The 27321-nt window shown below is 43.3% G+C and overlaps 1 protein-coding gene across 5 annotated transcripts in view; it reads left to right on the top strand.

Moving 5' to 3' along the window:
* Window positions 1-2095: 2095 nt before the first annotated feature.
* Window positions 2096-27321, top strand: part of CFAP74 (cilia and flagella associated protein 74) — a 56648-nt gene continuing 31422 nt past the window's right edge. For 4 of the 5 annotated variants that reach the window (XM_089534349.1, XM_089534347.1, XM_089534351.1 and 1 more), the window contains exons 1-14: window positions 2096-2171; window positions 3861-4024; window positions 4947-5046; window positions 6633-6776; window positions 9740-9838; window positions 12460-12564; window positions 14637-14810; window positions 15135-15245; window positions 15991-16093; window positions 18497-18654; window positions 19153-19357; window positions 20914-21090; window positions 24446-24619; window positions 24974-25092. In XM_089534349.1, coding sequence (XP_089390475.1) covers window positions 3883-4024; window positions 4947-5046; window positions 6633-6776; window positions 9740-9838; window positions 12460-12564; window positions 14637-14810; window positions 15135-15245; window positions 15991-16093; window positions 18497-18654; window positions 19153-19357; window positions 20914-21090; window positions 24446-24619; window positions 24974-25092 — 1811 coding nt within the window. In that variant the 5' untranslated portion in view covers window positions 2096-2171; window positions 3861-3882. The other variant, XM_089534348.1, reaches the window with a different exon arrangement.

Below are 27321 nucleotides of genomic sequence, written 5' to 3'. Positions count from 1 at the left end.
AAGAGAGGAAGACCGCACTCCAGATGGATGGACTCAATCAGAGAGGTCACAGGCATGAATTGCAGGATCTAAGCAGAGCAATGGAGGACAGGGGTCTTGGAGATGTCTCATCCACAGAGTAGCCATGACCAACTCAAGTGCAGCTAACAACAACAACAAGGAAAGGGACAGGGAGGTGGTCCTGTAGGGAGCAAATCCATGGGGCAGCAGTCCACAAGGAGGAAGGTGGAAACAGGCAAACCAGCAATAGACAGGAGCAAGGCCTCTCTCATTGAGAAGGTATTTAGGGAGCTGGGGGTGTTTAGCTTGGAGAAGAGACGGTTAAGAGGTGATACGATAGCCTTGTTTAAATATATGAAGGGATGTCATATTGAGTATGGACCAAGCTTGTTTTGTGCTGCTCCAGAGAATAGGATCTGGAACAATGGATGCAAGCTTCAGGAAAAGACATCCCACCTAAACATTCGGAAGAACCTTTCGACGGTAAGAGCATTTCGATAGGAGTCTTGGTGACCATCTCTTGGGGGTGCTTTGATCATGAGTTCCTTCATGGCAGAATGGCGTTGGAGTGGATGGCCCCTGGGGTCTCTTCTTACTCTATGGTTCTATATGAAAGGGTTGGTGGTGGCAATGCTGGCTCCATTCAGGTCACCTCAAGTGGTCCATTTCTCCGCTTGCAGGACAGGGACAGGTGAAGTTAGTTCAGAAACAAATCTAGTTCAGAATTATCTGTTGCCTGTTGCTCCAGGATTTCAGGCTGGAGTTTCTCCTCCAGTCCTACTTGAAGATCTTCTGGTTTGAAAGCTGGGACCTTCTGCCGGCAACAGAGACGCACCAATGCTCCGCTTTGTTCCTTTCCCAAGGCAGGCCCTCATGCAATCGCTCCGCATCCCAGCAGGCAGAAAACCATCTTTATAGAGGTTCATCTGGTTTAATTATTCCCCTCCCTTGCCTCCAGCAATCTTTTTTAATAGCTACTTCACTCTCCCTTTATCAAAAAAGGCTCTCGGGAAATCTACTACGCTTAAATTCCAGCGACAGATTTAAAGGCTCTTCAGATTTGTACTAAGCTGCGCCATGACCGTTTCCTCTTCAGCGCCGCTTTGGAGAGGCGCAATGTCCTCGACTTCTTTTCCCGTATTGATAGATCGGTTGCAAATTCTTCTAATTGATTTCTTGTTAAGCTTTAAAATGTTTGATGACAAGAACCTCCCCGGCTCCATTTTTATGATTGGTAACGTATGGCAGATAGTGTACTTTCAGCCTCGGATCTATCCAAAGGTGGGCATCTGAGACGCTTGCTGCGTGAACCGCTCTGTCCTTCCCACACTGAAATCCAAAATAACACCTTGCTTGCTTTCTTTTCTTTATATGAGCTGAACTATAGCTAATAGGAAAACTGTCCTAAAAGTTTGCAACAACAGAAGGATATTTGGGAACGGACAAGTGGTCGCGCATGAACCGTTTTCTATGTAGAGCTGCAGAGAAAACCAAAATGCAAACGGCGTTATCACCACTTTAATTATAATAACTACTAATGATGATGATGATAACTATAATGATAATGATGTCATTTTTAATGGTATTTTAAGGTGGGAGGGAGATAGGGAATTGGATTTGATATGTTTTCCTATGCTTTTACTTGTGGTTTGTTGTGGTTTGTTTTTATTGTTCTTATGTTTGTTGTTACCCACCTCGGTCCAATAGAGGGAGAGGCGGGATACAAATAAATATTATTATTATTATTATTATTATTATTATTATCATCATTATTAGTTTTCATTATTATCATCATCAGTTGTTATTATTATTATCATTATCATTATCAGTTACCATTATCATCATCATCAGTAGTTATTATTATTATTATTATTATTATTATTATCATTATCATTATCATTATTAGTTTCCATTATCATCATCATCATCAGTTGTTATTATTATTATCATTATCATTATCAGTTGCCATCACCATCACCCTTATCTTTATAGTTATCCTCCTCTTCCTCCTGGAGTCCCTGGGTCTCCTTGGACTGTACCACTTTCTCCCTCCTTCCTCTTCTCTTCTGCTTTCTCCTTCTCCCCCCGCTTTGGGCAACAGATGGTTCCTTCCGTTGCCTTGGAACTTCCCCAAACAGTCAGTTGGGAAGAGGAAGCAGCTGGACCAACAGGTGAGTAGACCGGGGCCTCCCTCTGCTCCAAGGCACTACATACTTTCCTGGAGGGAGCATCTTTTGCCAATGGAGGAAGGCTGCTGCTGGAGGTGGGTGCCTCCATTGGGGTCTTCTTGGCCCACTTTCTTCCCAAGGGGGCTTTGCCTTGCCCTCTGAGGCTGAGAGAGTGGGACTTGCCCAAGGGCACCCAATGGGTTTCCATGACCAAACCCTGCTTCTCCAGACTGCACCCACACTGCAGAAATAATCCACTTTTGACCCTGCTTTCACTGCCCTGGCTCAGTGCTAGGGGTTTGGGGGGAATTGTAGCTCCTCTGCAGCCATCATGGCATGAAAACAATCATAGGTTGCATCTGCACTGCAGGAATAACCCAGTTTGAGGTTGCTTTAATTGCCATGGGTCAGAGCTATGGAATCCTGGGAATTGTAGCCCTGCTCTGGTGCCACAGCAAAACTACAGCTCCCAGAATGCCAGAGCACTGAGCCATGTCATTAAAAGATTCATACGTTGCATCTGCACTGCAGGAATAATCCAGTTTGAGACTGCTTTAATTGCCATGGCTCAGTGCTATGGAGTCCTGGGAATTGTAGCTCTGTTCTCGTGCCACGGCAAAACTACAGCTCCTAGAATTCCATCGAGCTGGAATTAAAAGAATCATAGGTTGCGTCCACACTGCAGAAATAACCCAGTTTGAGACCCCTTTAATTGCCCAGGCTCAGTGCTGTGGAGTCCTGGGAATTGTAGTTTGTTGTGGCACCAAAGCTCTCTGACAGAGAAAACTAAATGTCTCCCAAAACTACATCTCCCAGGATTCCATAGCACTGAACCGTGGCAGTTAAAGCAGTATCAAACTGGATTATTTCTACAGACAAACCCAGAGCGGCCATGCTTTTCCAGGACATGTCCTCCATCCCAACCTTCTCTCCAGGAGAAATCGCAAAATGTCCTCCATTTTGAGCAGGAATAAGAAGCATGGGTTTACATTTATTAATAGTATTCCTTTCTTTCTTCAAGGCAGCGAACAACATATATAAAAAGAATACAATTTCAAACCAGCCAGTACCACATATAATATTATATAGATATAAATATATAAAAATATAATATAATAATTATATATTTATTATATAAAATAAATATCAATATCAGTTTTTTAAAAAACAATTAAACCATTTTAAGAGTTAAAACAGTTACAAATTAAAACGTAACACGTTCAAAATACAAACCTTGAAATTAATACTAATCATTTCAGTAACGTACGACTCTTTCCGTAATGAACATATATATCTGTCACCTTCATATATATATTAAATATATATATATATATAATATCTAATTTAACCTATTATAGCATTATTTGAATTGTAACTAGCTTTTCCTTTACATTGACCTCTTTCTATAACCGAAACGTTCTCTATATTCTGTATTCTCTTTATCTATAAATCTCTGAGAAACTAATATCTTTGCTGGTAAAATGACCACTTTTTACAATAAGCAAAAAATGTCCATTTTCGAAAAGCTGGATTTTCAAGAAAGCCACGGTTTTGTTTGTTTTTATATATATATATATATATATATATATATATATATATATATGAAGAAATCCGCTCGCTTTTAAAGTGCAAATTATATGATGCAGTGTCGAAAATATCTTCCCCTCTAATATTATTTGTTTCCTTTTGCAGCTGAGCTGAACTTGGAGAGGAAATGGAGGAAAGTGCCCAGATGAGTGATATAGAGTCCCCAGATGTTTCAGACGACAACCTCATCCCTGAGTTGTGTTTGTCGGGAGAGGACCATGGAGAAGACACCCCTGAAGAACTTGAACCCGAAATGGAAAGCTGGAAAGGTTACATTTTCATCATATTTTAATCATATTTCCTGGGAGGGAAATATGGGACCTGGTTAATGGGGTGCAAGTGGTGGGATCCTTAGGTGATAGTGACCATGTTCTCCTGGAGTGTGTTATATGGTGGAAAGGAGAAGCCAGCCATAGTCATGGTCCAAAATACCTGAATGTTGATTCTAAAGCATTAAGTATGGTTGACATGCGTTGAGCATTTGGATTAATAAAGCAACCTCACCTTTTGCACATCTTGAGATTTGTCTCCGGTTTCCTTTGTTAACCTCCAAACAAAGATGCTTTGCTAAAGCAATGAACTTTGGGATCATCCAATTCCTAGAGCAACTGTTTATTTTCTTTCAGCATCTTCTGGGAATTGGGAAAGCTCTAGTCAGTCGGACATTTATTTGGTCATTGTTAAAGGATGCTAGTGGAAACGGGAGGAGAGTCTGAGATGTTCCTGCAGATGCTGCATGATCTTTCGGTCAGGAACGCAGCAGTTTCTGCTTTCATTTCAGATCCTGGATCAAGATGAGGGTTGGTACAGATGACCTCTGAAGCCTCTTCCAATCCATATTTATTAAGACAGAGTGCTTACATCAGTGCGTTTTTCCTTTTACTGTGTGCCACAACCCATCAGAGGGCTGTAAACCTATATTCTCATTTGGCTGTTATAGAGTCTGTTTGTACAGCACTTAAGGCTGATCGCTCCTGACAACTCTGCGGAGAAGGTGGAGAGCATTGGCTTTGAGTCCCTGGGTGTAAAGTTGTCTTTGTGTATGTTATGTGACAAGATTTCTGCCTTCCCTCAATTATACACAGTGGTAAAGCTTTTAGCGCATCATCTCTGTGACCTCTTATCTTGACTTGACTTGTCAAGGAGGGGTACTGAAGCTTTACATCTTTTAACGGGCAAAGTCTCCTTCAGTTCCATCAGGACTCAGGTTTGAAGAAGACTACAGGGAGGAGGTCCACACAGGCAGCAAAGACGCTTCAGAAGGAATGGAAGAAGAACTGGAGTCTAGTGGGTGAGTCTCTTTAGTTGCATCCACAAGCCATACCTACTATTAGAGTTAGAAGACAAACTCTTCCCCATTAAAAAATAATAAGGTACAGGATTTCTTTGCAGATAAATTTGCAGTGATTTATGCTGGGGTAACTATGGATTAGGCAGCATAAGTAATTTTCCAATCCCCTATCAAACACTAATCTTCATATGAAATATCCCACCCAATATCTCCATCAAAGTGAGCATTATCCTCACTTGGTGCATAGGCCTGGGAGAGACCGCCAAGAAACGGTGGCCTGCTGGCAGCATAGTTTCCTCCGCAGGGACGGCGCAGCTCCCCAATGGTGCATTGTCGCTGTGGAGGGAAAAGGACCCGGAAAAACTGGGTACTTTTTCCAGCGTCGCAATGGCGCACTCGTGACGTAAGCGCCGTGTGGCAATGTGCGGATGACACACAGCGCTTACGTAACAATGGAGGCATCCATGTACAGGGTGCTGCCATTGTTACGCCGCCGCGCCGTGCTAGGGTTAGGGACCGTGCGGTTGCCGCGTGGTTCCTAATCCTAGAATCGGTGCCGGTACTTTTGTAATCCATATTTAAGACAAACGAGTAGACAAGTCCACACCTGATGCACCTGGTAGATCACCATCATGCTCTTCATATGACTAGTTCGTGGTCTGATGTATCTCCTACTGCTTCTTCCTTCTGATTTCTTTTGTTTATACAATGGGCCATTGGTATCCACTGGGGTTTGCTTCCAAGACCCCTCATGGATACCAAAATCCATGGATGCTCAAGTCCCATTACACATAATGGCACAGTAAAATGGTGACCCTTAAAGAAAAGGGCAAAATCAAGATTTGCCTATGGGGATTTGTATGTTTTTAAAGTATTTTCAAGCTAAGGCTGCTTGAATCCATGGATAAAAAAAAATCCATGGATAAGCAGGGCTGACTGTATTTTACCAAACATTGTTTTGCTTTCTTCACTGAATTCATCCAGAATCTTTGATTCTTGAGCCAAAATTCCTTCCTTCCTACTTTTCCCATTCAAATGGAATCCTTTTCTGTTTTAACTTATCAGCCAAACATTTATATTCCTTCCTATTGCATAGTATTCTAGCAGGAATCTCCTTCAATTTCTTTAATTCTATTTTAACTCAATGGAGTTTATCAGACAAGGGAAATTGGAAGTATAATCCAATGGCAATCCGAACGCAATTATGGGGTTTCACGTTATTGCACGATAGACTACCACATGCAATTTCGGGCAATGGCAAGCTATTTTTGGGCAATGGGAAGCCAGTTCGAACGCAATTCGAATTCACATCAATTCACTGAACTAGCGAATTCACATGAATGTGTTCTGGCCCCACTTTCTTTTCATTCGAAATTAAGAGAAATTCTTCCCGTGTGATAAACTCCAATGTTTTAGAGCCTCAATCCTATGGATCAAAAGGCTGAATCCTAGACTATTGAATTTTGCCTGTGTCAATGTGAAATGCCAGATTAGATGGCCCAGAAGCTCTCTCTGCCTTTGTGACTCTTATATGTAAATACACATTTATGAAACCGAAGTCTGTTTTACCCTCTTCTAACCCAAAGGGAAAGCTTGGAACGGCCCATTAGCCAGAGCACCAAAAAGAACATGAGCTACGCGGACCGAGTTCGCATCCTGAATGTACGCAGGAACCTCAATCAGCTTGATAATATAGCCAAAGAGAAGGAGATGGCGATTCAAAAAACCAGGTGAGTCTGTGTGTGTGTGTGTGTGTGTGTGTGTGTTATTATTTATAAATATATTTATTAGTTACCAAAAATTGACCCCGAAAACCCAAATCAACTTATCCATGGATCAATTATGGTGCCAAAACCTGCCCTCGACTTATACATGAGATCGACTTGTAGTTGAGTATATACGGTATGCTTCTGCTCACATTTGACTGCTAGGACTATGCAACCCACTTGCTCTGTGTTTTGGCACTGACTGTCAGTTTGCTTGTGAGGGCTGTTCAAGGGCCTTGTTATCTTCTTTAAATCCTAAATGGCTTGGAAGCGGGTTTCTTGGAGCAGATTCTCTTCCCTTGTGAACCCGCCTGTCATTTTAACTGCAGCTCCTGTTTCCTTTGGAGACCCGGCTGATGGCAGCGCATGAGAGGGCTTTCTTGGTGGCAGTGCCTCACATGTGAAATTTCCAGTCACAACAGCTTAGATGTCATCTTCAGCATTATTCCATGAAGACATTTCCCTTTAATAATTCATTTGACTCTGCCGGTGCTTAATCCTGTTTTTAAACTGTATGTTCAGGACCCATAGAAGCATACAGTCTTAGAATAATAATGTTGGAAGGGACTGCAAGGACCATTTCATTGAACCTCTTGCCATGCAGTAATACACAGATAAAGCAATCCTGATCTCCAAAGTATGAGGCAGTTTATTCCACAGTTCTTACTAATGGTTAGATGAAATCTCGTTTCTTTCAAATCCGTTTGTTTGTATTCTAGCCTCTGAAGCAGCAGAAAACAAACTTGCTCTATATCTTCTACATGACATCCCTTCGGATATTTAAAGATGGCTATCGTTTCACCTCTTAGTCTTCTCTTCTCCAAGCTAAACCTACCCAGCTCCTTCAGTCATTCCTTGGAAGGCTTAGTTTCTAGAACTTGGATCATCTTAGGGGCTGGACAGACAAATGCACAAAGACAGGATGGTTGACACCTGGCTCAAAAGCAGTACATGTGGAAAGGGTCTAGGGGTCTTAGTAGACCACAAGCAAAAAAAAATGAGTCAACATCGAAATAAACCAATGCAATTCTGCAGCCACTTCTTTCTTTGCCGGATTGGGGCGGAAGCAACTACACGCTGCAGCCCTGATCCGGCCTTTCCACGGCACAAAAAGGAACTGCAAAATGCCCCCCTTGCACTATGGAAAGGGCGCCATAGCCACTGCAGCTTTTCGGTGCTCCTTTGGTGCTGCATCATCTAGGTGCAGCACCAGAGGAGCGCTGTGACACTGCTCACCATGTGATCGGGCGCACAGTGTGACAGCAGCGTCAGGGTGTGTGTTGTGTGTACGCCATGCCCTCAGTCAGGCCCCAGGCCGGCATTTATCGCCCACCTGTCAAGGCCCATAGTCACCCTTCTCTGGACACATCCTAGTTTGTCAATTTTCTTCTTGAACTGTGGTTCCCAGAACTGGACACAGTATCCCAGGTGAAGCCTGATCAAAGCAGTTTAGAGTGGCACTCATATCTCCCTTATTCTGGGCACTGTACTCCTGTTGACGCAGCCCAGAATTACATTGGTTTATTTGGATGTTGACTCGGGTTTTTTTGCTTGTGGGCTACTAAGACCCCTAGACCAGTGATGGTAAACCTATGGCACGCGTGCCAGAGGTGGCACTCAGAGCCCTCTCTGTGGGCACATGTGCTGTCGCCCCAGCATAGAGTTTTCCAAAGTTTGTTACTAGAAAGCCAGAGGGACACGGCACTTTGAAATAAATAAGTGGGTTTTGGCTTGCAGTTTGGGCACTCGGCCTCCGAAAGGTTCATCATCACTGCCCTAGACCCTTTCCACATGTACTGCTTTCGAGCCAGGTGTCAACCATCCTGTATTTGTGCATTTGTGTAGCACCTTATGTTCCTCACCTGTTGGAATTCACTTCTGTAGTATCAACCATCTTCTCAATCTGTCAGAGACATTTCGAATCCAGTTCCTGTCCTCTGGGGTATAAATTCTCTGGCAGAGAAATCCTTTTAAAACTCAATTCAGGAAGCCATTCATAATTTCTGTAAGGGAAATAGGACCCCAGGGACCCCAGATGTGTTACGCTGAGATACCCTCAAGGCAGTACTTGGAGGTCTCTTCATACAAGAAGGTGCTTGGCATCAAAAATTAAGCGAGGCTAAGCATGCATAACTTCTGCTGGCGATTGCAAAACTCACTCGTGCCCATAATGCCTCCCAGGATTCAAAAATCTTATTTGTACTAAACAGAAAGAGGATGGAACTGGAAGAGTGTGATCTCCATAAAATACATATATTGTATATACTCAAGTCTAAAAATTTTAGTCAAAAAATTGACCCCCAAAAAACAGGTCGACTTATCCATGGGTCAAAAAAAAGGCACCACTTTCTTCTCTGGGGAGAGTGGTAAAAGACGAGAGCTTAATCCATCCCAGGAGCACCTAAAAGAAGCACCAACTCTGCCAGCTATCCATGGCTTGAAAAACCCTTCTACTCTGTCCTCCATGGTTCCAGTTCTGACCTTTTTGGACTCCTGGGTTGGAAATGCACAGGTATGCCTGCCAGAATTTTGTAAGTTCTTTGGCATCATTTTCCTTAGCTTCGTCCTTTATTTCCTTTGTTATGTTCCTCTAAGTTTTACCTTCGACTTCTCCAAGGGTCAGATCAAAATCTGTAATTTTGCCTCCAAAACCTGCCCTCGACTTAGAATCATAGAAGCATAGAGTTAGAAGAGACCCCAAGGGCCATCCAGTTGAACCCCATTCTGCCATGCAGGAAATCTAAATCAAAGCATCCCCGACAGATGGCCATCCAGTCTCTCTTTAAAGACCTCGATTTATAGTCAAGTATATACAGTAAGTGTTTAATGGTAACGGAAGCGTCAAAGAATGTAGTGGGACTGGGATTTGCCCAAAATAAAACCCCAAACAAACTTGGAAACCCAAGTGGTTGCATGCTTCTCTTCAGGGAGGAACTGGATGCCTGTCATTCCCGGATCGAGATGCTAACAACGCAACAAAGAGACGTGGAGAGAGCAATTGAGATCGAAAAGGAGTCTGGCAATACGTATGTAACAGTACCTCCGGGTAGCAGATTCTCCTGTATTTATTTTCCTGTGTTTCTTTTTCCTGTATTGATTCTTAAAATGTACCAACCAGCAATTTTGTTCCCTCCTCCAGCCTTGCATTGGTGCTCATGGTGCTTGGTGGTGCTGTCTACTACCTCTTTGATTCTCTTTGTTAAGCGATGCTTACTGTGTCAATGATAAGCAAAGCTCGGTTATCTCCGGGGACCACACAAAACATTATCTTTAGCTGTATGCTAGGAAACAGATGGCATGCCGGTTACTGATATCATCTTCCTCTTCACACCATATTATTCATACCCAGTGGATTCAGAGTTATGTGTGGGCAGGACCTTTGGAAACGGGTTGTCATTTTTATGCACCCAAATCAGAAGATGCTCAAAGGGCATGGGTAGTAATGTGCGTGAGGCTGTCCAGATATTGTTAGACTACAAATCCCGTTATCCTTCAATGTTGGTGAAGAAGCCACCGAGCTTTGAAAGCTTGCAACATGTATATTGCTTATTTTGGTTGACCCATAAATTTATCAATGGTGATATCTGTGGTGACTATATTCTTAATGGTTGCCGTCCACAGAGGCGAGAACATTAACAAGGAGAATCAAACGGCTGACATCTTGCATCACATGCTGCAATTCATATCTTTATGATGTTGTAGCTGCATCCTTGACAGGACATGCAACATTTCTAGTGAATTGTGACAATGTACATCGGGGTGTTCTGCATGGTGTCCTATTTCACAATGAGAATGCCTGTTGCACAATAAACACCATAGCACTCTGGGGCCCAGTGTGCAACGGGACCCATGGCATAATGGCCCTGTTTTCTCAGTGATCCTGGAGACCTACCTGTCTATGAATCTAGTGGACTTAGTGGAATATAGTGATCTTTCAGTCTGCTTCATTCAGTTTGCTTTAAATATAGTTGTAGAACAGCAACGCTGGGCAATAAGTCCAAGGGCCTACTTTACCTCCTGAATCTCCACCACAGCCCTGATTTGATGTATTTCTCTCTGCATTGTGCTGCGGAGGAGCAGTGCTTCTCTCTTTTCCGTGGTAGTTGCTTAGAAACATGTTACTATATTTGGGATGCTTATCTGCTATAAATATGTAGCTTTCCATGCCCTAAAATGAATGTGACAGATCTTGGTCCCATTCTCAATTTTTGTTGCTTTGCTGACAATTAATTAGTGCTGGTGTTCTCTCTTCATTTCCAACTTCTGCAAAAGGTTTCCTTATCCATGGATTCTGCATGCGCAGATTCAACCATGGTTTGAAAATACTTGCACATGGAAAAATTCCCAGAAGTAAAATCTTATTTAAGATATGCCGTTTTACTACCCCTTTTCATATCAACGGACTTGAGCATCCTTGGATTTTGGTGTCCATGGGAGGTCCTGGAACCAAACGCCAATGGATACCAAGGGCCCATGATGTACAAATCTAAAGGCGTAGTATCTCCTCGCCTTTGAGAGGGCAGTGTTCTTGTTCAAAACAGGTTGTAGTTTAGTGATGATATGTCTCATTTGGGAGCTGTATGTGAGCATTGGTCATTGGGGGTCCATCATTTGTTCCTGGGTACAAGTCTTCATGGAATCATAGAATCATAGATTTGGAAGCGACCATAAGGGCCATCCAGTCCAACCCTCTGCCCTTACAATTTTGGAAGCATTCATTACCTGTTTCTGTGAATCTCTAACTGCGGTAAATTCTGTTTGCCGAGGCATTCCTCGACCATTCTCCAGTGCTGGTTCTTTATCCTATGGGGAAAATTGGGGGTTTAAACTGTGAAGTGGGTGAAAATGTCAGTTGTGAACCTTTTAGAGGCTGAGTGCCCAAACTGCAACCCAAAACCCACTTACTTATTGCAAAGTGCCATGTCCCTCTGGCTTTCTAGTAACAAACTCTGGCAAACTCTGTGCTGAGGCAATGGCACATGTGCCCACAGAGAGGGCTCTGAGTGCCACCTCTGGCATGCGTGCCATAGGTTCGCCATCAGGTGTTCTTAAAGGTCTTTCCCCCCGCCATCACTCCTATTTACTGCTCCTGCCGTGCATTTGATGCACATCAGAAAGGTGTGTGGAGTTGCTGTTTCTCTTGCTTCTTGTCATGCCTCACTTGCTCAGAGAGTGCAGTGTTTTCGGGGAAGAACAGCAGAAAGAATTGCCTCCGGGAACTGAAGCATGGAGCACTATAGCTGCCTATTGATGTGACCCCCTGTTCTGTTTCTGAGCCATTCACATAGGCCTGCCTACACATCACAAACCATCACCTTGGCATATTTTTTGGGTAACATTAGATATCGAACAAAGGTATTTGTTGCAAACAGGTATTGGTTGCAACTTGCAAAGCACAAACGGCTTTCAAAGAGGCTGTAATGTAATGTCTGCAAAAATGCTCATGCTTCTGTTATTGCCAGTGAACCCCACATTAAGAGTGCAACTGATAGACATTCCATTAATATAAAGCAGTGAAATTCTTTCTTTAAAAGCCCTTACCCCCCGAGGCATCATAATTGTTCCTTTTTCTTATGTGCCAGGTTTTAACATTCATTATTTCTATTTCTCTTTTCTTTCCTCTCCTTCTCCCCTTTTAATGTATCAGGGCTGCTGTGTACCGCCTGCAGGCAATGCATCGGCGCTTGTGTGGTGAACTGGGAAATGAAAAGGACCTAGAGTCAAAAATCGCTGCGACGGTGAACGAAAACACGTAAGTTAAAGAGCATGAAAGAGATGGCGACAAGATTGATCATTAAGCTTTTCCGTTAATGCAACCTAGCAATTTAGCCCTGAGTCAAGAAAAAGGCCTACTTAATGTTTTCTGCTTGTTTTTAAAGCGGACAAGAATTAATCAATCAATCAGAAAATGTGTTAGATGAAACTCTGGGGATTTAAGAAAATGTGAAAGACAATCACCCTGTTAATTTTGTAATGCAAACGCTTTTCTTCTTCTATTGTTACTGTTAAAATTGAGATGTCAAGAAATGAACGTTGGCACCATGTAGATCTTTCCTAGCTGTCCTTTACAGGAGGAGTTCCTTGGTGGATCCCTTCTGTTGCCCTGCTCCAGTGAGAAGAAGAGGTTGGGCGAGATAGGATAGGAGTCTACAAAATGGAGGGCCTAGAGAGAAGATGCCTTTTCTGTAGCTCTAAGCATTTTTCTCCTCTGTAGGCTTGGCCTCCGCTTACATAAGTTTTGGGGAGCTGCCAGTGCCTCAGCAGGTCTACCACTGATGCCAGCCCTAGGTCTCCTTTAAAAAAGAGAGTCATAGAATCCTAGAGTTGGAAGAGACCCCAAGGGCCATCCAGTCCAACCGCATTCCGCCATGCAGGAACTCTCAAGCAAATCATCCCCGACAGATGGCCATCCAGCCTCTGTTTAAAGACCTCCAAAGAAGGAGACTCCACTGCACTCCGAGGAAGGAGTGTGTTCCACTGTCGAAAGCAGAATAGAGTGGCACTATTGCTCCTCTTGTTCTAGAGTCGATACTTCTGTTGATGCAGCCTAAAATTGCATTGGCCCTTTTAGCTGCCACATAACACTGTTGACTCATATTCAATTTGTGGTCTACTTGGACTCCTAGATCCCTTTCACATGTAGTCTCATTCTCTACCTCCACTTCCAATTCAGTCCCAGTGCAGACCTGAGCTGGGGAATTACTGTGTAAACCCAGCACGATAAGTTGGAAGAGAGTAAGCAGGTTTCAGTTCCTTCCCTTTTGTGCTCCATTGTCTGTAAAGAGATAACATCACTCTCACTATGTTTAATATGAATGTCATGGCTTTGTTGTTGTTGAGTGGCTTCAAGTCATTCCAACTTAGGACAACCTTCAGCTGAATTTTCTTGGCAGAGATTTTCAGGGGGATGTTGCCTTTGCCTTCCTCGAAGACTGAGAGTGTGTGGCTTGCCTAAAGTCACCCCATGGCTGCACTCCCCTCAAAAGCCCCCCATTCATTATTTGCCTCAAACACCAGAGAGAATGGGGCATTGGTCCCACAGGTCATTTTAGCTCCACAAAGAGGCCTTTATTAAACCACAGGAAGTGAAAAAAAGTCATTTCCAGTTTACTCATTGCTTCAAAAAAAAGACCTCTCCAAGGCCAAAATTGGTTCAGCCCCACAAAATATGGCACACGTGCCCCATAGAAAGCATTTGGGGGCAAAATAAATGTTGATCCTGGGATGGAGGCCGCATGCAGCCCAGCTGCCCCACTTTGTCAACCTGTGCCTTAAAGGTCTAACTTTTGGAAAACATTAGCTTTTGCAGGAAATAAGTTGCTGGAATTACGGGTATCTTAGCAATGCATTGGGTTTTGAGGAAAGACAGGTCAGCCCTATGCCCTCTTCACTGACATCTTGCATATATTGAATCATTTCATTTGGGAATGCAAGGTATATCTTCCCAGAAAAGTGCCAGCTGTCTCAGAGGTCATGGTACTTCTGCAGCCACATCAAAGTGAGTCCAAGAGGAAGGACTTATCGCAGGGTTCAGCCAATGAATTAACCAAAAAGCAGTTTCTCCTGTGGCACAATTACATTAAAAGGTAAAAGGGAGGCATCAGGGGGCTTCTTTAACCCTTCTTAGTAGCTTTATGCTGTAATGTCTGGTTTTGCTTATATGCCAGCAAAGTATAAAGGTAGCATTGATAATATAAGATTATGGCCAGTGAAGTGGGATTGCCATTCTAATGAATAAGTTCCTTTGGCATACTAATGGATTGCTCAGACGCCAAATGACTGGTGAGCATCATTAAGCGCGATCCTCTGTTGCACCTTTCCAAGGCTGGAGATGTGGAAGATAGAAATTGAACAAGGCAATTTTTCAGAGCTCCGCAAACAGATCATATGGGAGGAAGAAGAGCTTGATCGGCACCACAAAGAGCAAGCGGAAGAGCGGCTGCAGAAGCAGAAGCACCGAAATCGGCTGCTCAGGCACAGGTGGAAAGCCACAGAGAGGTAGGCGGAGCATGGAGGGCCATAGGTGGGAAACTCGCGCATTATTCCTCATCTAAGTTGCTGCCTCAATTGAGGCCTTCTAAATTTTTCTCGTTTCCAAACTGGAACCAAAATCATAGGAATTTCCCTTTGTTTTATTTCTTCAGTTTGGTGGCGTTTTCTTCCTTTAGCTTGAAAGTTGGAGGAAGTGTGACTTCATTGAGAGTATGCCTTTTCTTTCCCCAATTTTCCCCATCTGATAATCTCCTAAATCAAGAATGAAAGCTAAACCCACTTTAAAAATGATGATGATGATGATGACGATGATGTTTTATTTCTCTACAGAAAAATAAAGGAAGCTAAGGAGGAGTATGACCGAAAGTTTCCCAAAGCTTTGGAAGACGCTCAGAAGCATCACGAAAAGGCAGTCAAGTTTCTGAAGAAGAGTCTAGAAAGGTTTGCATTTATGCTTCCCCTGAAAATATTGAAGAACCAATCCTGACTTGAGAGATGTGCCCTTTTAAAGAGTGCACCTTTCAAGAGGTGATGAATATCAGGTCTTAATGATGGGTCCATTTGTGGGATTTTTCCTACTTTCTGTCCCGGTTAACCCCAAATGTCATGTGAAAAACAACCCACAAAAGCGAGTTGTTTTCATTAAAACTAGGAGCACATGGTTGCGTACAGATTTGAACCCATGACTCTCAGATCCTTTTAGCTTTGATTTGTTTGCAGATAGGTTCCACTCTGCTCACCCTGCTTTCTGCTGTTTTACATCCAATGAATGATCAAAAACGTAATGTTGCTGTTTTGGAAAACCCATTTCTTTCCCCCAGCAGCAAATAGAGCTATTTCCATTTGGAGATAGAAGGAGCAGCTAAAAAATAACCAAAATATCATAATGGATCTAAGTTCCTTAGAGATGCCATAGGTGCTAGAAATATGGTGAAGCTTTTAGAGTGCCCAAAGTGTAATCCAAAACCCACTTATTCATTGCAAAGTGTCATGTCCCTCTGGCTTTCTAGTAGCAAACTCTGGCAAACTCTGTGCTGGGGCGACGGCACATGTGCCCAAAGAGAGGGCTCTGAGTGCCACCTCTGGCACGCGTGCCATAGGTTCGCCATCACTGCTAGGTTATCCCCTTCAGTCTTGTTTGCCTTAAAAGTGATCATGAACGTGACTGTTTGCCGTTTTCTGGCAGGGTCCGCGAGAAGAAAGCAAGCGAGGACCAAGAGTACGAAGCATACACGCAAGGGAGGATGGACACTGTGCTCTCCTTGAAACAAAACATCAATTCTCATCGGGTACTTGCTTGTTCCGATAATCTTAGTGTTGCTGTTTCATGAAGTTAAGAGAGTAAAGTACAGTACAGCAGGCCGCTCCTGTTTTGAGCATATCTTGTACGTGTTCTGACCTGATATGTTTGCCGAACCTCGTTCTTCTTGAAGGTTCTTCTCATCAATCTGCTGAATATTAAGTCTCCATCTGCTTCATTGCAGGTGGCTGGATTGGGTGACTTTTCCAAGTATCCTGTTATTCTGAGATCTTTACTTGCCTCATCCAGGATTGGGCAGAATGCAGATTGGAAGATTTCTGCATGATTTGCCGTCGTTGGAAGGTTTTCTGACCAGTGCCCCCCATACAATACGTATATGAATATTGGGTTGGATTGGGCAAGTCATACTCTCTCGGTCTCTGAGGATAGCTATGGCAAACCTCTGAAGAAACCCGCCAAGAAAATGCCATGCTTAGGTCGCCATAAGTCAGAAACAATTTGAAGACACACAACAAGAACAAATTGGGACTCCACCCTCAGATATTGTTATACATCTGTCTGTCAGTGTTTTTCATTTGCCAGCAGGAGGTGAACTACAAATATAAACTTGTCCAGGTTGCTGTGTACCCTTAAGTCATTTCCAATTTATGGCAACCCTAAGGCAGACCTATCACAGGGGTTTCTTGGCACGTTTTACTTAGAAGGAGTTTGCCATTACCTTCCTCTGAGGCTGAAGAAGTGCAGCTTGCCCAATGTTACTGTGTGGGTTTCCATGGCTGGATGGGGAAGGAAAACACTGGTCTCTTGCAGTTGTTGTCCTACATTGAGATCACTGCACCACACTAGCTCCATAGCTGAGCATGAATGTCAGTATCATCACTATGGTAGAGCAACATAGGATTACTTATACATTGGTATCTGTTTTTATAAAGTGAGGGAAAGCAAAAGGTAGGAACAAAATTGAGTTCCCTAAAAGAAGGACAGCTGTGGTATCCCTCCAAGGATCTGTGCTATATGGGTCTGTATAATAAGGATGGGGAATCGTTTTGGTCAAGGAGCCAAATTCTAGTTTGGGATATTACACAGGGACTACATTCCAGCTGTGTAATACTTAGCAAGTATTCCCCATTCCGAAATGCAAAGACCAACTCAATTTTCTGGATGTATACTCAGGGGAAAGTGTCAGAAACATGTACAGTAGGCCATCGGTATCTACTGGGGTTTGATTCCATGACCGCCCCCAACCCCATGGATACCAAAATCTATGGATGCTCAAGTCTCATTAAATACAATGGCTAGTAAAATGTTGTCCCTTATATAAAATGGCAAATCAAGATTTGCTTTTGGAATTTATATATTCTTGGAATAACTTCAAGCCGCGGATGGTTGAATCTGTGCATAAAGAATCTGTGGATATGGAGGGCTGGGTGTAGTAGCTTTATGCAGAATGGCTATGATCATCTGGATCTTAGAGCCCATACAGACAAGCCAAAATAAAGCTGCTTCGGGTCACTTTGGAGGTATGCTGTTTAAATGCTGCATGTGTCCTAAGATGCCGGATGCCACACCAAAGCCACGATCCAGTGCTAAGGACTGGAGCACAGCTTTGGCGCAGCTTCTGGACTCTTAAGATGCGTGCGTCATCTAAACAGCATACCTCCAAAGTGACCCGAAGCAGCTTTGTTTTGGCCTGTCTGTAAGGGCCCTGTGGCATTAAAAGAACAAATGCATATTTACTATATGAAAAACAACAACCAGGCATATCTCTGTCCTTGGGCTGACCTGAGAAATTTGCTCCTCAGCCCCCCTTGTTTGGCACCCCGGACTGCATGTCCATTCTATAATGGGGGAGTCATGATTTACAGGTCTCCAAATGGTAAGGTGGAGAGGATAATAGCACAATAATGCATGAGATCATCTGAGATTCTTTGGGAAATCAGAGCCAGTTCAAGTTGGAGTAAGGCAGAGGCCATGGGGGAGCCATGTGGAAGCAAGGGACAGCTGTGACACTGGAGCCAAGGTGAATAGTTCTTGACTCAACCTTAACCTGCAAGATGGTTTGACTTAGAATCATAGAATCATAGACTCATAGAGTTGGAAGAGACCCCAAGAGCCATCCAGTCCAACCCCATTCTGCCATGCAGGAAATCCAAATCAAAGCATCCCCGACAGATGGCCATCCAGCCTCTGTTTAAAGACCTCCAACGAAGGAGATTTCCTTCCTTTATTGCAAGCAGATTTGGTTTCTTTATTGATCTTCTGGTTTCCATCTGGTTGACTTCCTTCTTACCATCTTCTCCCCACAGCACTGGGAAAACTGTTGAGGGAGTTGAAATGTGTAATGTGGTTATGAGCTCCAGTCTTTTTGTGTTTTGTTGTTGTTGTTGTTGTTATGGCTCTAGAAATGAATGACTCTTCTCACGATGTGTAGGAACATCTCCGAATTCTCCAGGCCCTGGACAAAGTCAACGAGCTCGAGACACAAACGCAAGAGAAGAAGGTGATGGAGGCTATCCAGGCGCAAGGACACAACGTCGCCCGCGAGGTCTTCCTCCATAAACGACAGGTTGAGTTTGAGCAGAAGAAGAAGTAAGCTCCTCACACGTTGATCTAAAGCAACCACTGTTGTGCCTCTGTTAAGATATAAACTCTCCCCAAAATCTCCCACTATCTAAACACTAGACATCTTTTATATTTTATATGGTAGAAATGTTGGAGAGATTTGGATAACATTGAATTGGTAAGACAGAATGGAGACTTCATACTTTGCTGGTGCTATTATATTAAAACCAAAAATGGAAAGCGTAACAGTTTCATTGGTGTAATACAAGGTTATTGACTTCCAAGGGATTATCTACAAAGTTAGAATTACACATAAGAGAGGTCTTGCAGCACCTTTGAGACTCATGGAAAGAAAGAAGTTGGGAGCATGAGCTTTTGTAGACTTAAGTCTACTTCTTCAGATGCATAGATGAATGAGAGAAGTTAACTTTTGCATACTGGGTTCACTGTTTGTTGACCAGAAGGAAATTTCACTACTAGTCCAACTTGCTACTCTCAGTTTACACATTATTGCTTTACCTGCAGAGAATTTATGGAGCAGCAGAAAGCGAGGAAGATTGAAATTGTCGCTCGGATTTTGAAAGAAGAAGCTCAGCAGGAGAAAGTGAAAAAACAATCCCAACCAGGTGTTCCATGCAAGAAAAAGCTTTCGGATGCCGAAAGGTGGCGCTTGAAAACATGGCAGTACATAAAAGAGACATGTGATGATTCAGGGTCAGCTCTTACTCAGGTGAGTGAAAGTGCAAGGAACCAGCTAGGTTTTAAGGACAGATAAATTAGTGGTGCTGGTTTAGCATTCTTGCACCTCCTTCTTTGTCTCAGCACCCTTATTGGTATAAGAGCAGGCGAGCATTGGTAGAACCACAGTATTTTGTGCATAATGGACGCATACAGACAGACCAGAATAAAGCTGCTTCAAGTCACTTTGGAGGTATGCTATTTAGATTATGCATGTGTTCTAAGAGGCCAGAAGCCACGCCAAAGCCATGCTCCAGTCCTAAGGACTGCAGCCCAGGTTTGGCACAGCATCTGGCCTCTTATGACGCATGCATCATTTAAACAGCTTACCTCCAAAGTGACCCAAAGCAGCTTTATTTTGGCTTGTCTGTTTGGGCCCATACTTCAGTTTAGTTTATCTTAGTTTAGAAATTTGCTACCACAAATTGTGTCAGCAGCCATTCATTTTCATCCAGACAAGACATTAATACCTGTGTAAAATTGTTTTTTCTTTTATAAGTAGGACTTGTTTAGAGGAGGATGTCACAAATTAAGACTTTTAGAGGCAAATAGGCTGTCTGGGTAAGTCATGAGACAGAGAAGTGGGACAATGATGACTTCCATGACTGTGTGCCATTGGAGATTGTCAGACTGGGGCTATCCCATCCTTGTCGCATCTTTTTCCTGTCCTTATCGCACAATTGTGAAAAGATATTCCTACGACGTCATGCTCATCCCATCTTTAAACTGCAGTTGACTGTGATCGCGCGAAAGTCTTTCACGTGACGTCGCATGTGATTTGGAATTTGGAGTTGTCCCATCCTTGCCCTTCATTTTGTATTAACGGAAGGATATGCTAATGCAGTTCCACTTCACTGACAGTTTAATGACAGGATCTTTCGTGCAATCGCTGTCACGCATGGGATACTGGTGGCGCAGTGGTTCAATGCTTGTACTGCAGCCACTCGCTCACAAGCCACAAGGTTGTGAGTTCAACACCAGCCAAGGGCTCAGGGTCAACTCAGCCTGGCATCCTTCCATAAGTCGCTAAAATGAGTACCCAGCAATTGTCTTACACATTGTAAACTGCTTAGGGAGTGCTTAAGTGCACTGATAAGTGGTATAGAAATGTACTTGCTACTGCTATTGCTATAGGATGGGATTTGCTCCTGTCCCCCATCTGATAATCTTCCTTGGTGTAATCTAGATGCCTCCAAAAGTGTTATTTCTAAAAGAAAAAGAAGTCCAAATATCAGCTGATGGGTGGATGGTTCTTGCCTCAGTGCCCATTACTTGGAAGCATCTGGTTAGGCACTATAGGAAACAGAATACTGGACTTCCATGAATTGCTCTGAATCAAAATGGCTCTTATGTTTTTCTGAGTTCTGCAGTGCCAAGCAATGTTTACTCATCTAGCTCCGTATTATAGTTTCCCGTTTCTACTATTGTCTGCGTTGTTTGATGTTAGGTCTTGTAAAGTACCCTGCTTTGATCGACTGTGATATTCTGATAGGTAAAATTACTGTCTCAAAATGGCGACCATCACCCGAGTCCTTTTCCTTGCTGCAGAAATCCTTGTACCCCATTTCACCTCGTGCCTCACTTGGCGAGAGAAGCTCCATTTTGGAAGCATCCGAAGAGACGGTCCCAGAAAGCAAAGGCAGGGAAAAGGATGAAGACCAGAACAAGACTCTTGCTGAGCCAGAGTTTACGGGGATCTGGAATCAAGAGTGCAACATATCCAAGGTGAAAACTTTGTCTATCCAGATTGGTCTTTGTGGAGTCCCTGGTTAGTTGGGCGGAATATCCATCCATGCCAAATCTGTCTTGGTAGAGATGGTTTATCCTGGGATGTTAGTCATTCCACCTGGCTCCAGACCTTGGTCCATGGCAGTGGTGCATTTAGTATTGATTTGTGCTTTTATTTACTACCTTTGTGCTTAGCAACACTTTTTTTGTTCCATGAAAACATGCCATTCAGGCAAACGGAAAAGTAATGGCATCTCTAGGGATGTAAAGAATATCTGTAGTAGTTCATGTGCTCAGTGCTGAAAAAACTAAGCAAAGAACTGAACCCTGAGTGAACAGAGGAGGAAGAGTTTATTCCTGACGTTTCGCCAGCATCTGTGGCTGGCATCATTAGAGAAAGATGATGCTAACTCTGAAGATGCCAGTCACAGATGCTGGTGAAATGTCAGGAATAAACTCTTCCAGAACATGGCCACAGAGCCCGAAATACCCACAAAGAAGCTATGGATGCCAGCCATGAAAGCCTTCAACTTCACGCTGTATAGGGAATGTATTTATTACACTATTACATTACGTAATAAATATATGACACAATACATTACTTAATAAACCATTAGTACAGTGCCTGTGGACTGTACATACCCTTTTAAACTCTAACCTCAAACATTATCTGGACCAGGGACTCTCCAACTGTTTACTGGAGAAACAAAAGCATGTAAATATAGCCTAAAGGATTATTTTAGGTCTTGCACAGATGGTCAGAAAATAAGTGTAGATAACATCCAAGGACACAGGCATGAATCTGGGCCAAAGGGAAAGGAGCAGTCGGAAAAGTCTCAAGGAGTTTTCTGACCATCTGCTTCCAGATCCTAACTGCTCACCCTTCTCCCTCTAAGAACTCATGTCTTCAAGTGGAATAGGGACAGTACCACTTTTTCAACTTCTTTTCAAATGTACTAGTTTCACTAATAAAAACAATAACATTTGGAGACACCTCTCCAGTTTCTTCTCCGGTTCCAAACCTGGCATGCAGAAGAGAGGACGAAGAGGCGCAAGAGTCTTGCCTTATTGGAGTGCTTCTAAAGCACGTCTTTCCATCTACATACAGATCACTTTGAAGGCAAGGTTACATCTCTTGAAAAATATGAAGTCGAAGGCTTTCATGGCAGGCATCCATAGTTTTTTGTGGGGGTTTTGGGCTATGTGGCCATGTTCTGACGTTTCACCAGCATCTTGGCTGGCATCTTCAGAGTTCTGTGGACATGAGGACTATCATGGTGTAAATGGGCAGATTGGATTCATAGAATCATAGAGTTGGAAGAGACCTCAAGGGCCATCCAGTCCAACCCCATTCTGTCATACAGGAAATCTAAGTCAAAGGATCCCCATTGACAGATGGACATCCAGCCTCTGTTTGAAGACCTCTAAGGAAGGAGACTCCACTCCTCTCCGAAGGTCGAACAGCCCTTATTGTCAGGAAGTTCCTCCTAATGTTGAGCTGGAATCTCTTTTCTGGAGCTTGCATCCATTGCTCTGGGTCCTATTCACTGGAGCAGCAGAAAACAAGCTTGCTCCCTCCTCAATACGACACCCCTTCAAATATTTAAACAGGGCTATCATATCACCTCTTAACCTTCTCTTCTCCAGGCTAAACATCCCCAGCTCCCTAAGTCTTTCCTCATAGGGAACCATGCCCTCTATTCCTTCATCCAAGTCGTTGATAAAGTCATTGATAAAGATGTAGAATCTTGTGTAGAGTTTAGCCGTCTTGCAATGCAAGGCTGTCGCTTCTATATAAACCATGTGCTCCCCAAACTTCCAACTTTAGAGACACTGAACTGAACTGAAAAGTTATGCCGCTTAACCTCTGGGACGAATACCTCTCTTGCACATTTTTAAAACAATGTCCCTTTCTGCTCATTCTCCTTGGCAAAAGCACTCATTAGAATGTGATCGGTCAGAGGAGCTGAAATATCCAAAGCATTTGTTCTCTCAACTAGAGGAAAAACTATCTGACTTAGCCTTGGTTTGCCGATTTGTGAAGACACATATCACTTCACGTTTGCTGGCTTTGCTTTGACTTTTACAACCGAACATGACATTCTGTTGAGTTGGTGATAAAGGTGATTTCATGTGGAAGAAAAGAAAAGAAAGAAATCTTTTCTCGCTCCATGCTGGAGAGAGAAAAGAGAGCATCCCTTTAGCATAGTGCACAGTAGCCACTTAAAGATTCAGATCGCAAATGAAAAATGTGCCTTTCGAAAGTGGAAAGCCCTATTGCATCCCAAAGCCAGGAATCTCATGTTTTCCATTTTCCAGAGTTTACTTCCCTTGACACTATACTTCTATTGATGCAGCCTAAAATCGCATTGGCCTTGTTAGCTGCTGCATCGCACTGTTGACTCATGTTCAATTTGTGGTCTACTTGGACTCCCAGATCCCTTTCACAGGTGTCCCCCATAATCCTATATCTATGCATTTCATTTTTCCGCCCTAAGTGCAGTACCTTACATTTCTCTGTATTGAATTTCATTTTGTTAGCTTTGGCCCAGTTTTCTAGTCTGTTCAGGTCATTTTGAATTTTCATCCTGTCCTCTGGAGTATTAGCTACTCCTCCTAGTTTGGTGTCATGTGCAAATTTGATACGCATGCCCCCAATTCTGTCATCCAAATCATTAATAAAGATGATGGGAGGTCTATCAACTGGATCTCCATGTTCCTATCTTATTTAGCCTTGTATATAATAGGAAAGGGATGCAGTGGGTTAGTGGTAAGATGCCAATTCTGATGATTGTAAGATTGGACGGTTGGCAGTTCGAGGCCTGAGTGCTGCATGATGGAGTGAGCTCCCAGCACTAGTCCCAGGTTCGAAAGCATGCAAATGCAAGTCGATAAATAGGTACTACTTTTGTGGGAAAGTAACAGCATTTGGAGAGTCATGCTGGCCACATGAACACCAGAGTCATCTTCGGACAATGATTCTACTCTTTGGCTTAGAAACAGAGATGAGCACCACTCCATACAGTCGGTTACGACTAGACATTCATGACTAGGGATTACTTTACCTTACCAATAATAGCAAACGTCATGTATACATGTGTACTTATATATGAATTATAGCCTCAGTTTAAAACTTTGGCCACGTTTTCAAGATGTAATGTGGCTTTCGGGAGTACATTTGACAAAAACCACAATAACCTCCCTGAAATCTACACGTTTTCTTGCTTTCACGTAATGATTTTCACTGTTTGAAGTCTTGATGAAAGCCCTTAAAATTCTGGATGTTTATATCGGGAAACAGATACCCGACTTCTTTGGACTATTGACTCCATTACGGTTCCATGTTGCTCAGGTCACAGATGACAGAATCGACTTGAAACCTCTCGACGCGGCTGAACTGGAAAAGGAGATTTTCCCTCCCGATGTGGAGAAGCTGCACAGTGGACTCATCCGCAAACACCGGGTCTGCGGACGGGAATTTAAGGGATGCCCTTTCTATAGCAAGCCAAGCCTCATTCATTTCAAGGTTAGTGATGCCCCCATGGAGAACACATTACTGGAGTTTGCTGTATGGCCAACATGGCTAGCCATGGATATATTTTCTAGGTTTGAGGATACCGCATTTTAGTCTCGGCAGAGGAATCCTAATGAAGAAGAAGCCAAGGGAATGGGACTTAGGTCTTTGAGGTTTCGATCTCCAGGAAAGTGTTTAAAAAATTAATTGGGATTGCATTTGCTGGATTTTACCTATATAGTACCTAAGGGTTTTTCCAGATGCAACAGTAGGGAGGCTTATTGAGAAATTTTATGTTTTCTGCTGCCAATATAAACCCCTCTTACTGTGCCACAAATGCATAAAACATGTCTTGATTCCTTCCAGGACTTTGACATCGGTAAGACGTATAAAAAGAAGATGGTTTTGATCAATGCTTTTTATGGCATTAACTTCTGCAAGTTAGTTGGAGTCAGTGAACACCTGAAGGATTTTTTCACCGTTCAGTAAGTACACATGGGAGGAATGTGGGCTTGGTGTGGGTTGGTGGCACAAGAGGACAGGAGACTGAGCATCAGTTTAGGTTCACCCCACAGTTAGCAGCCTTTGGGCCTTTTCTGTCCTCATATGAGCATGAAAGATGCACCTCTCTGCTCACCACTTTCCATAGCCTATTCAAGAAGCATGTTCTCTTTTTTGCCCTGCAGAATAGCAATTCATTTTGATGTTATTTGCTGTCAAGCCACCTTCGGTGTATGGTGACCCTATGATTAAGAGATCTTCCAAGATCTCTGGTCATCCTCTGCTCTCCGTAGGTTCTCCAAAGTCATGGAGAATCAACCCAACATGGCCTTCCCCTTTTTCTGCTTTCTACCACTTTACTAGCATCTTTAGCCTTCCCCATGTTAGCTTTCCCACTCGGTACTTTCCTCCTCCTTTTCTCTTGCTTTCTCTATGCAGAGGATCTTGTCACGTCTTTGATTTTAACCACAGGAAAGAAGATGGCAGCAGGAGCTTTCGTAGACTTAAGTCTACTTCCTCAGATGCAGTTCGGTTCAGTTTATCCTTATTACAGCCATTGACCAGCACAACTCAGATGCATTTCTCAGATGCAAGTAGACTTAAGTCTACGAAAGCTCATGCTACCAACTTCTTTCTTTCCGTTAGGCTCAGAGGTGATACAGGATCTCTCTAAATGCTTATTCGACAGACTAATATGGCTATATCTTTAAATTGTTGCTTTCTCTGTCCTTGGTGACTCCTTCTTAAATCTAGGGATGGGGAAAGTTAAAGCAAAGACAGCCAAACCCAGCTCCATTTCTTGGAGCTCTCCTGCCCTGCAACATAACTGCTTAGTTTGTGACATGCATGAATTACTAACTGCTTTACCCGGGAAGTGTAAAGATGTGAACACAGCACTCCATCCCTTCCTAGTAATGACTACCTCCTCCAGAACCACTTCGGCTAATGAAGCTGTTGAATCTCTCCAAATTGAAACAGATCCTCCTTGTGCCTCCGACTGGAACAGCTGAGGCTCTGGAGACCGTTTCCATCCAACAACAATTAGAAATAGAGGATTTAGCCTCTGCGGGGGTTACTGAAGATCAATATACAGAGTCGGATATGGAAGAGGAGTTGGGAGCCGACTCTAATAGCATTATCCCCCCTCAAACACTGTGATTCCTTACCATTGCAGATGCAGCCTCCCTTTCTTTTGAAGTGCCTTCCAAGTCCAAGAGAGCCTACATATTTCTATGTGTTTTTATACATGTTGCATAACTGGTGGCGCAGTGGTTCAATGCCTGTACTGCAGCCACTCACTCACAAACCATAAGGTTGCGAGTTCAATACCAGCCAGGGGCTCACGTTAGACTCAGACTGGCATCCTTCTGCGGTCACCAAAATGAGTACCCAGCTTACAATTGTAAACCTCTTAGGCAGTATGAAGCGGTATATAAGCTGCTATTCCATTGGCACACTCTGCGTTCTGCTTCACGCACACCAATATTTCCAGCACTTCGCCATTTTCCATCCAGAACACTTTGCTGCCACATGTTTCCCCCGATGCTGCTGGATCAGATCCGGAAGCAGCAAGGCCAGGATGCATTTGCGGAGATGCATTCAAGAGACCAGAAACTGTCACCATGTTCCTTCCAGAATGGGCTCTTCTACCACCATGGGCATCTCCACATGTCTATGGACATTACCATACAAGGGAAATTGGAAGTATAATCCAATGGCAATCCAAACGCAATCATGGGGTTTCACGTTATTGCGTGATAACTACCACATGCAATTTCAGGCAATGGGAAGTTGGTCCGAACGCAACCATGGCATTTCAGGATATTGTGTGACAGACTACCACACACAATTTTGGGCAATGGCAAGTCAGTCTGAACGCAACCATGGGGTTTCACGTTATTGCGTGAGAGGTGATCACATGCAATTTCGAGCAATGGCAAGCTATTTTCGGGCAATGGGAGGTCAGTTTGGGCATGGGCAAAAATGGAGCTGTTGCCTCTCTTACCCTGAAATTGATCCATCGGGAAAACAGTGATCCACTGCTGAGCTAAATATAGGGCAATACCCATTCCCAATCCCAAATGTTTATATATTTTTGGTCTCATCAATAATGCCTAAACAGGAACATCTATTTTAAAAATGTTTTACACTGTTTTCTTTGCTGCTGTTGACTGATACAAATACAGATAGTTCTACCTTTTATTTCCCCTCGC

This window comes from Sceloporus occidentalis, unplaced genomic scaffold (genome assembly GCF_023333645.1).
Source record: "Sceloporus occidentalis isolate IW3139 unplaced genomic scaffold, rSceOcc1.0.p SCAF_8, whole genome shotgun sequence".
Classification (NCBI taxonomy): domain Eukaryota; kingdom Metazoa; phylum Chordata; class Lepidosauria; order Squamata; family Phrynosomatidae; genus Sceloporus; species Sceloporus occidentalis.
The sequence above is the reverse complement of the archived record's forward strand: the minus strand, read 5'-3'. Positions and strand labels throughout refer to the sequence as shown.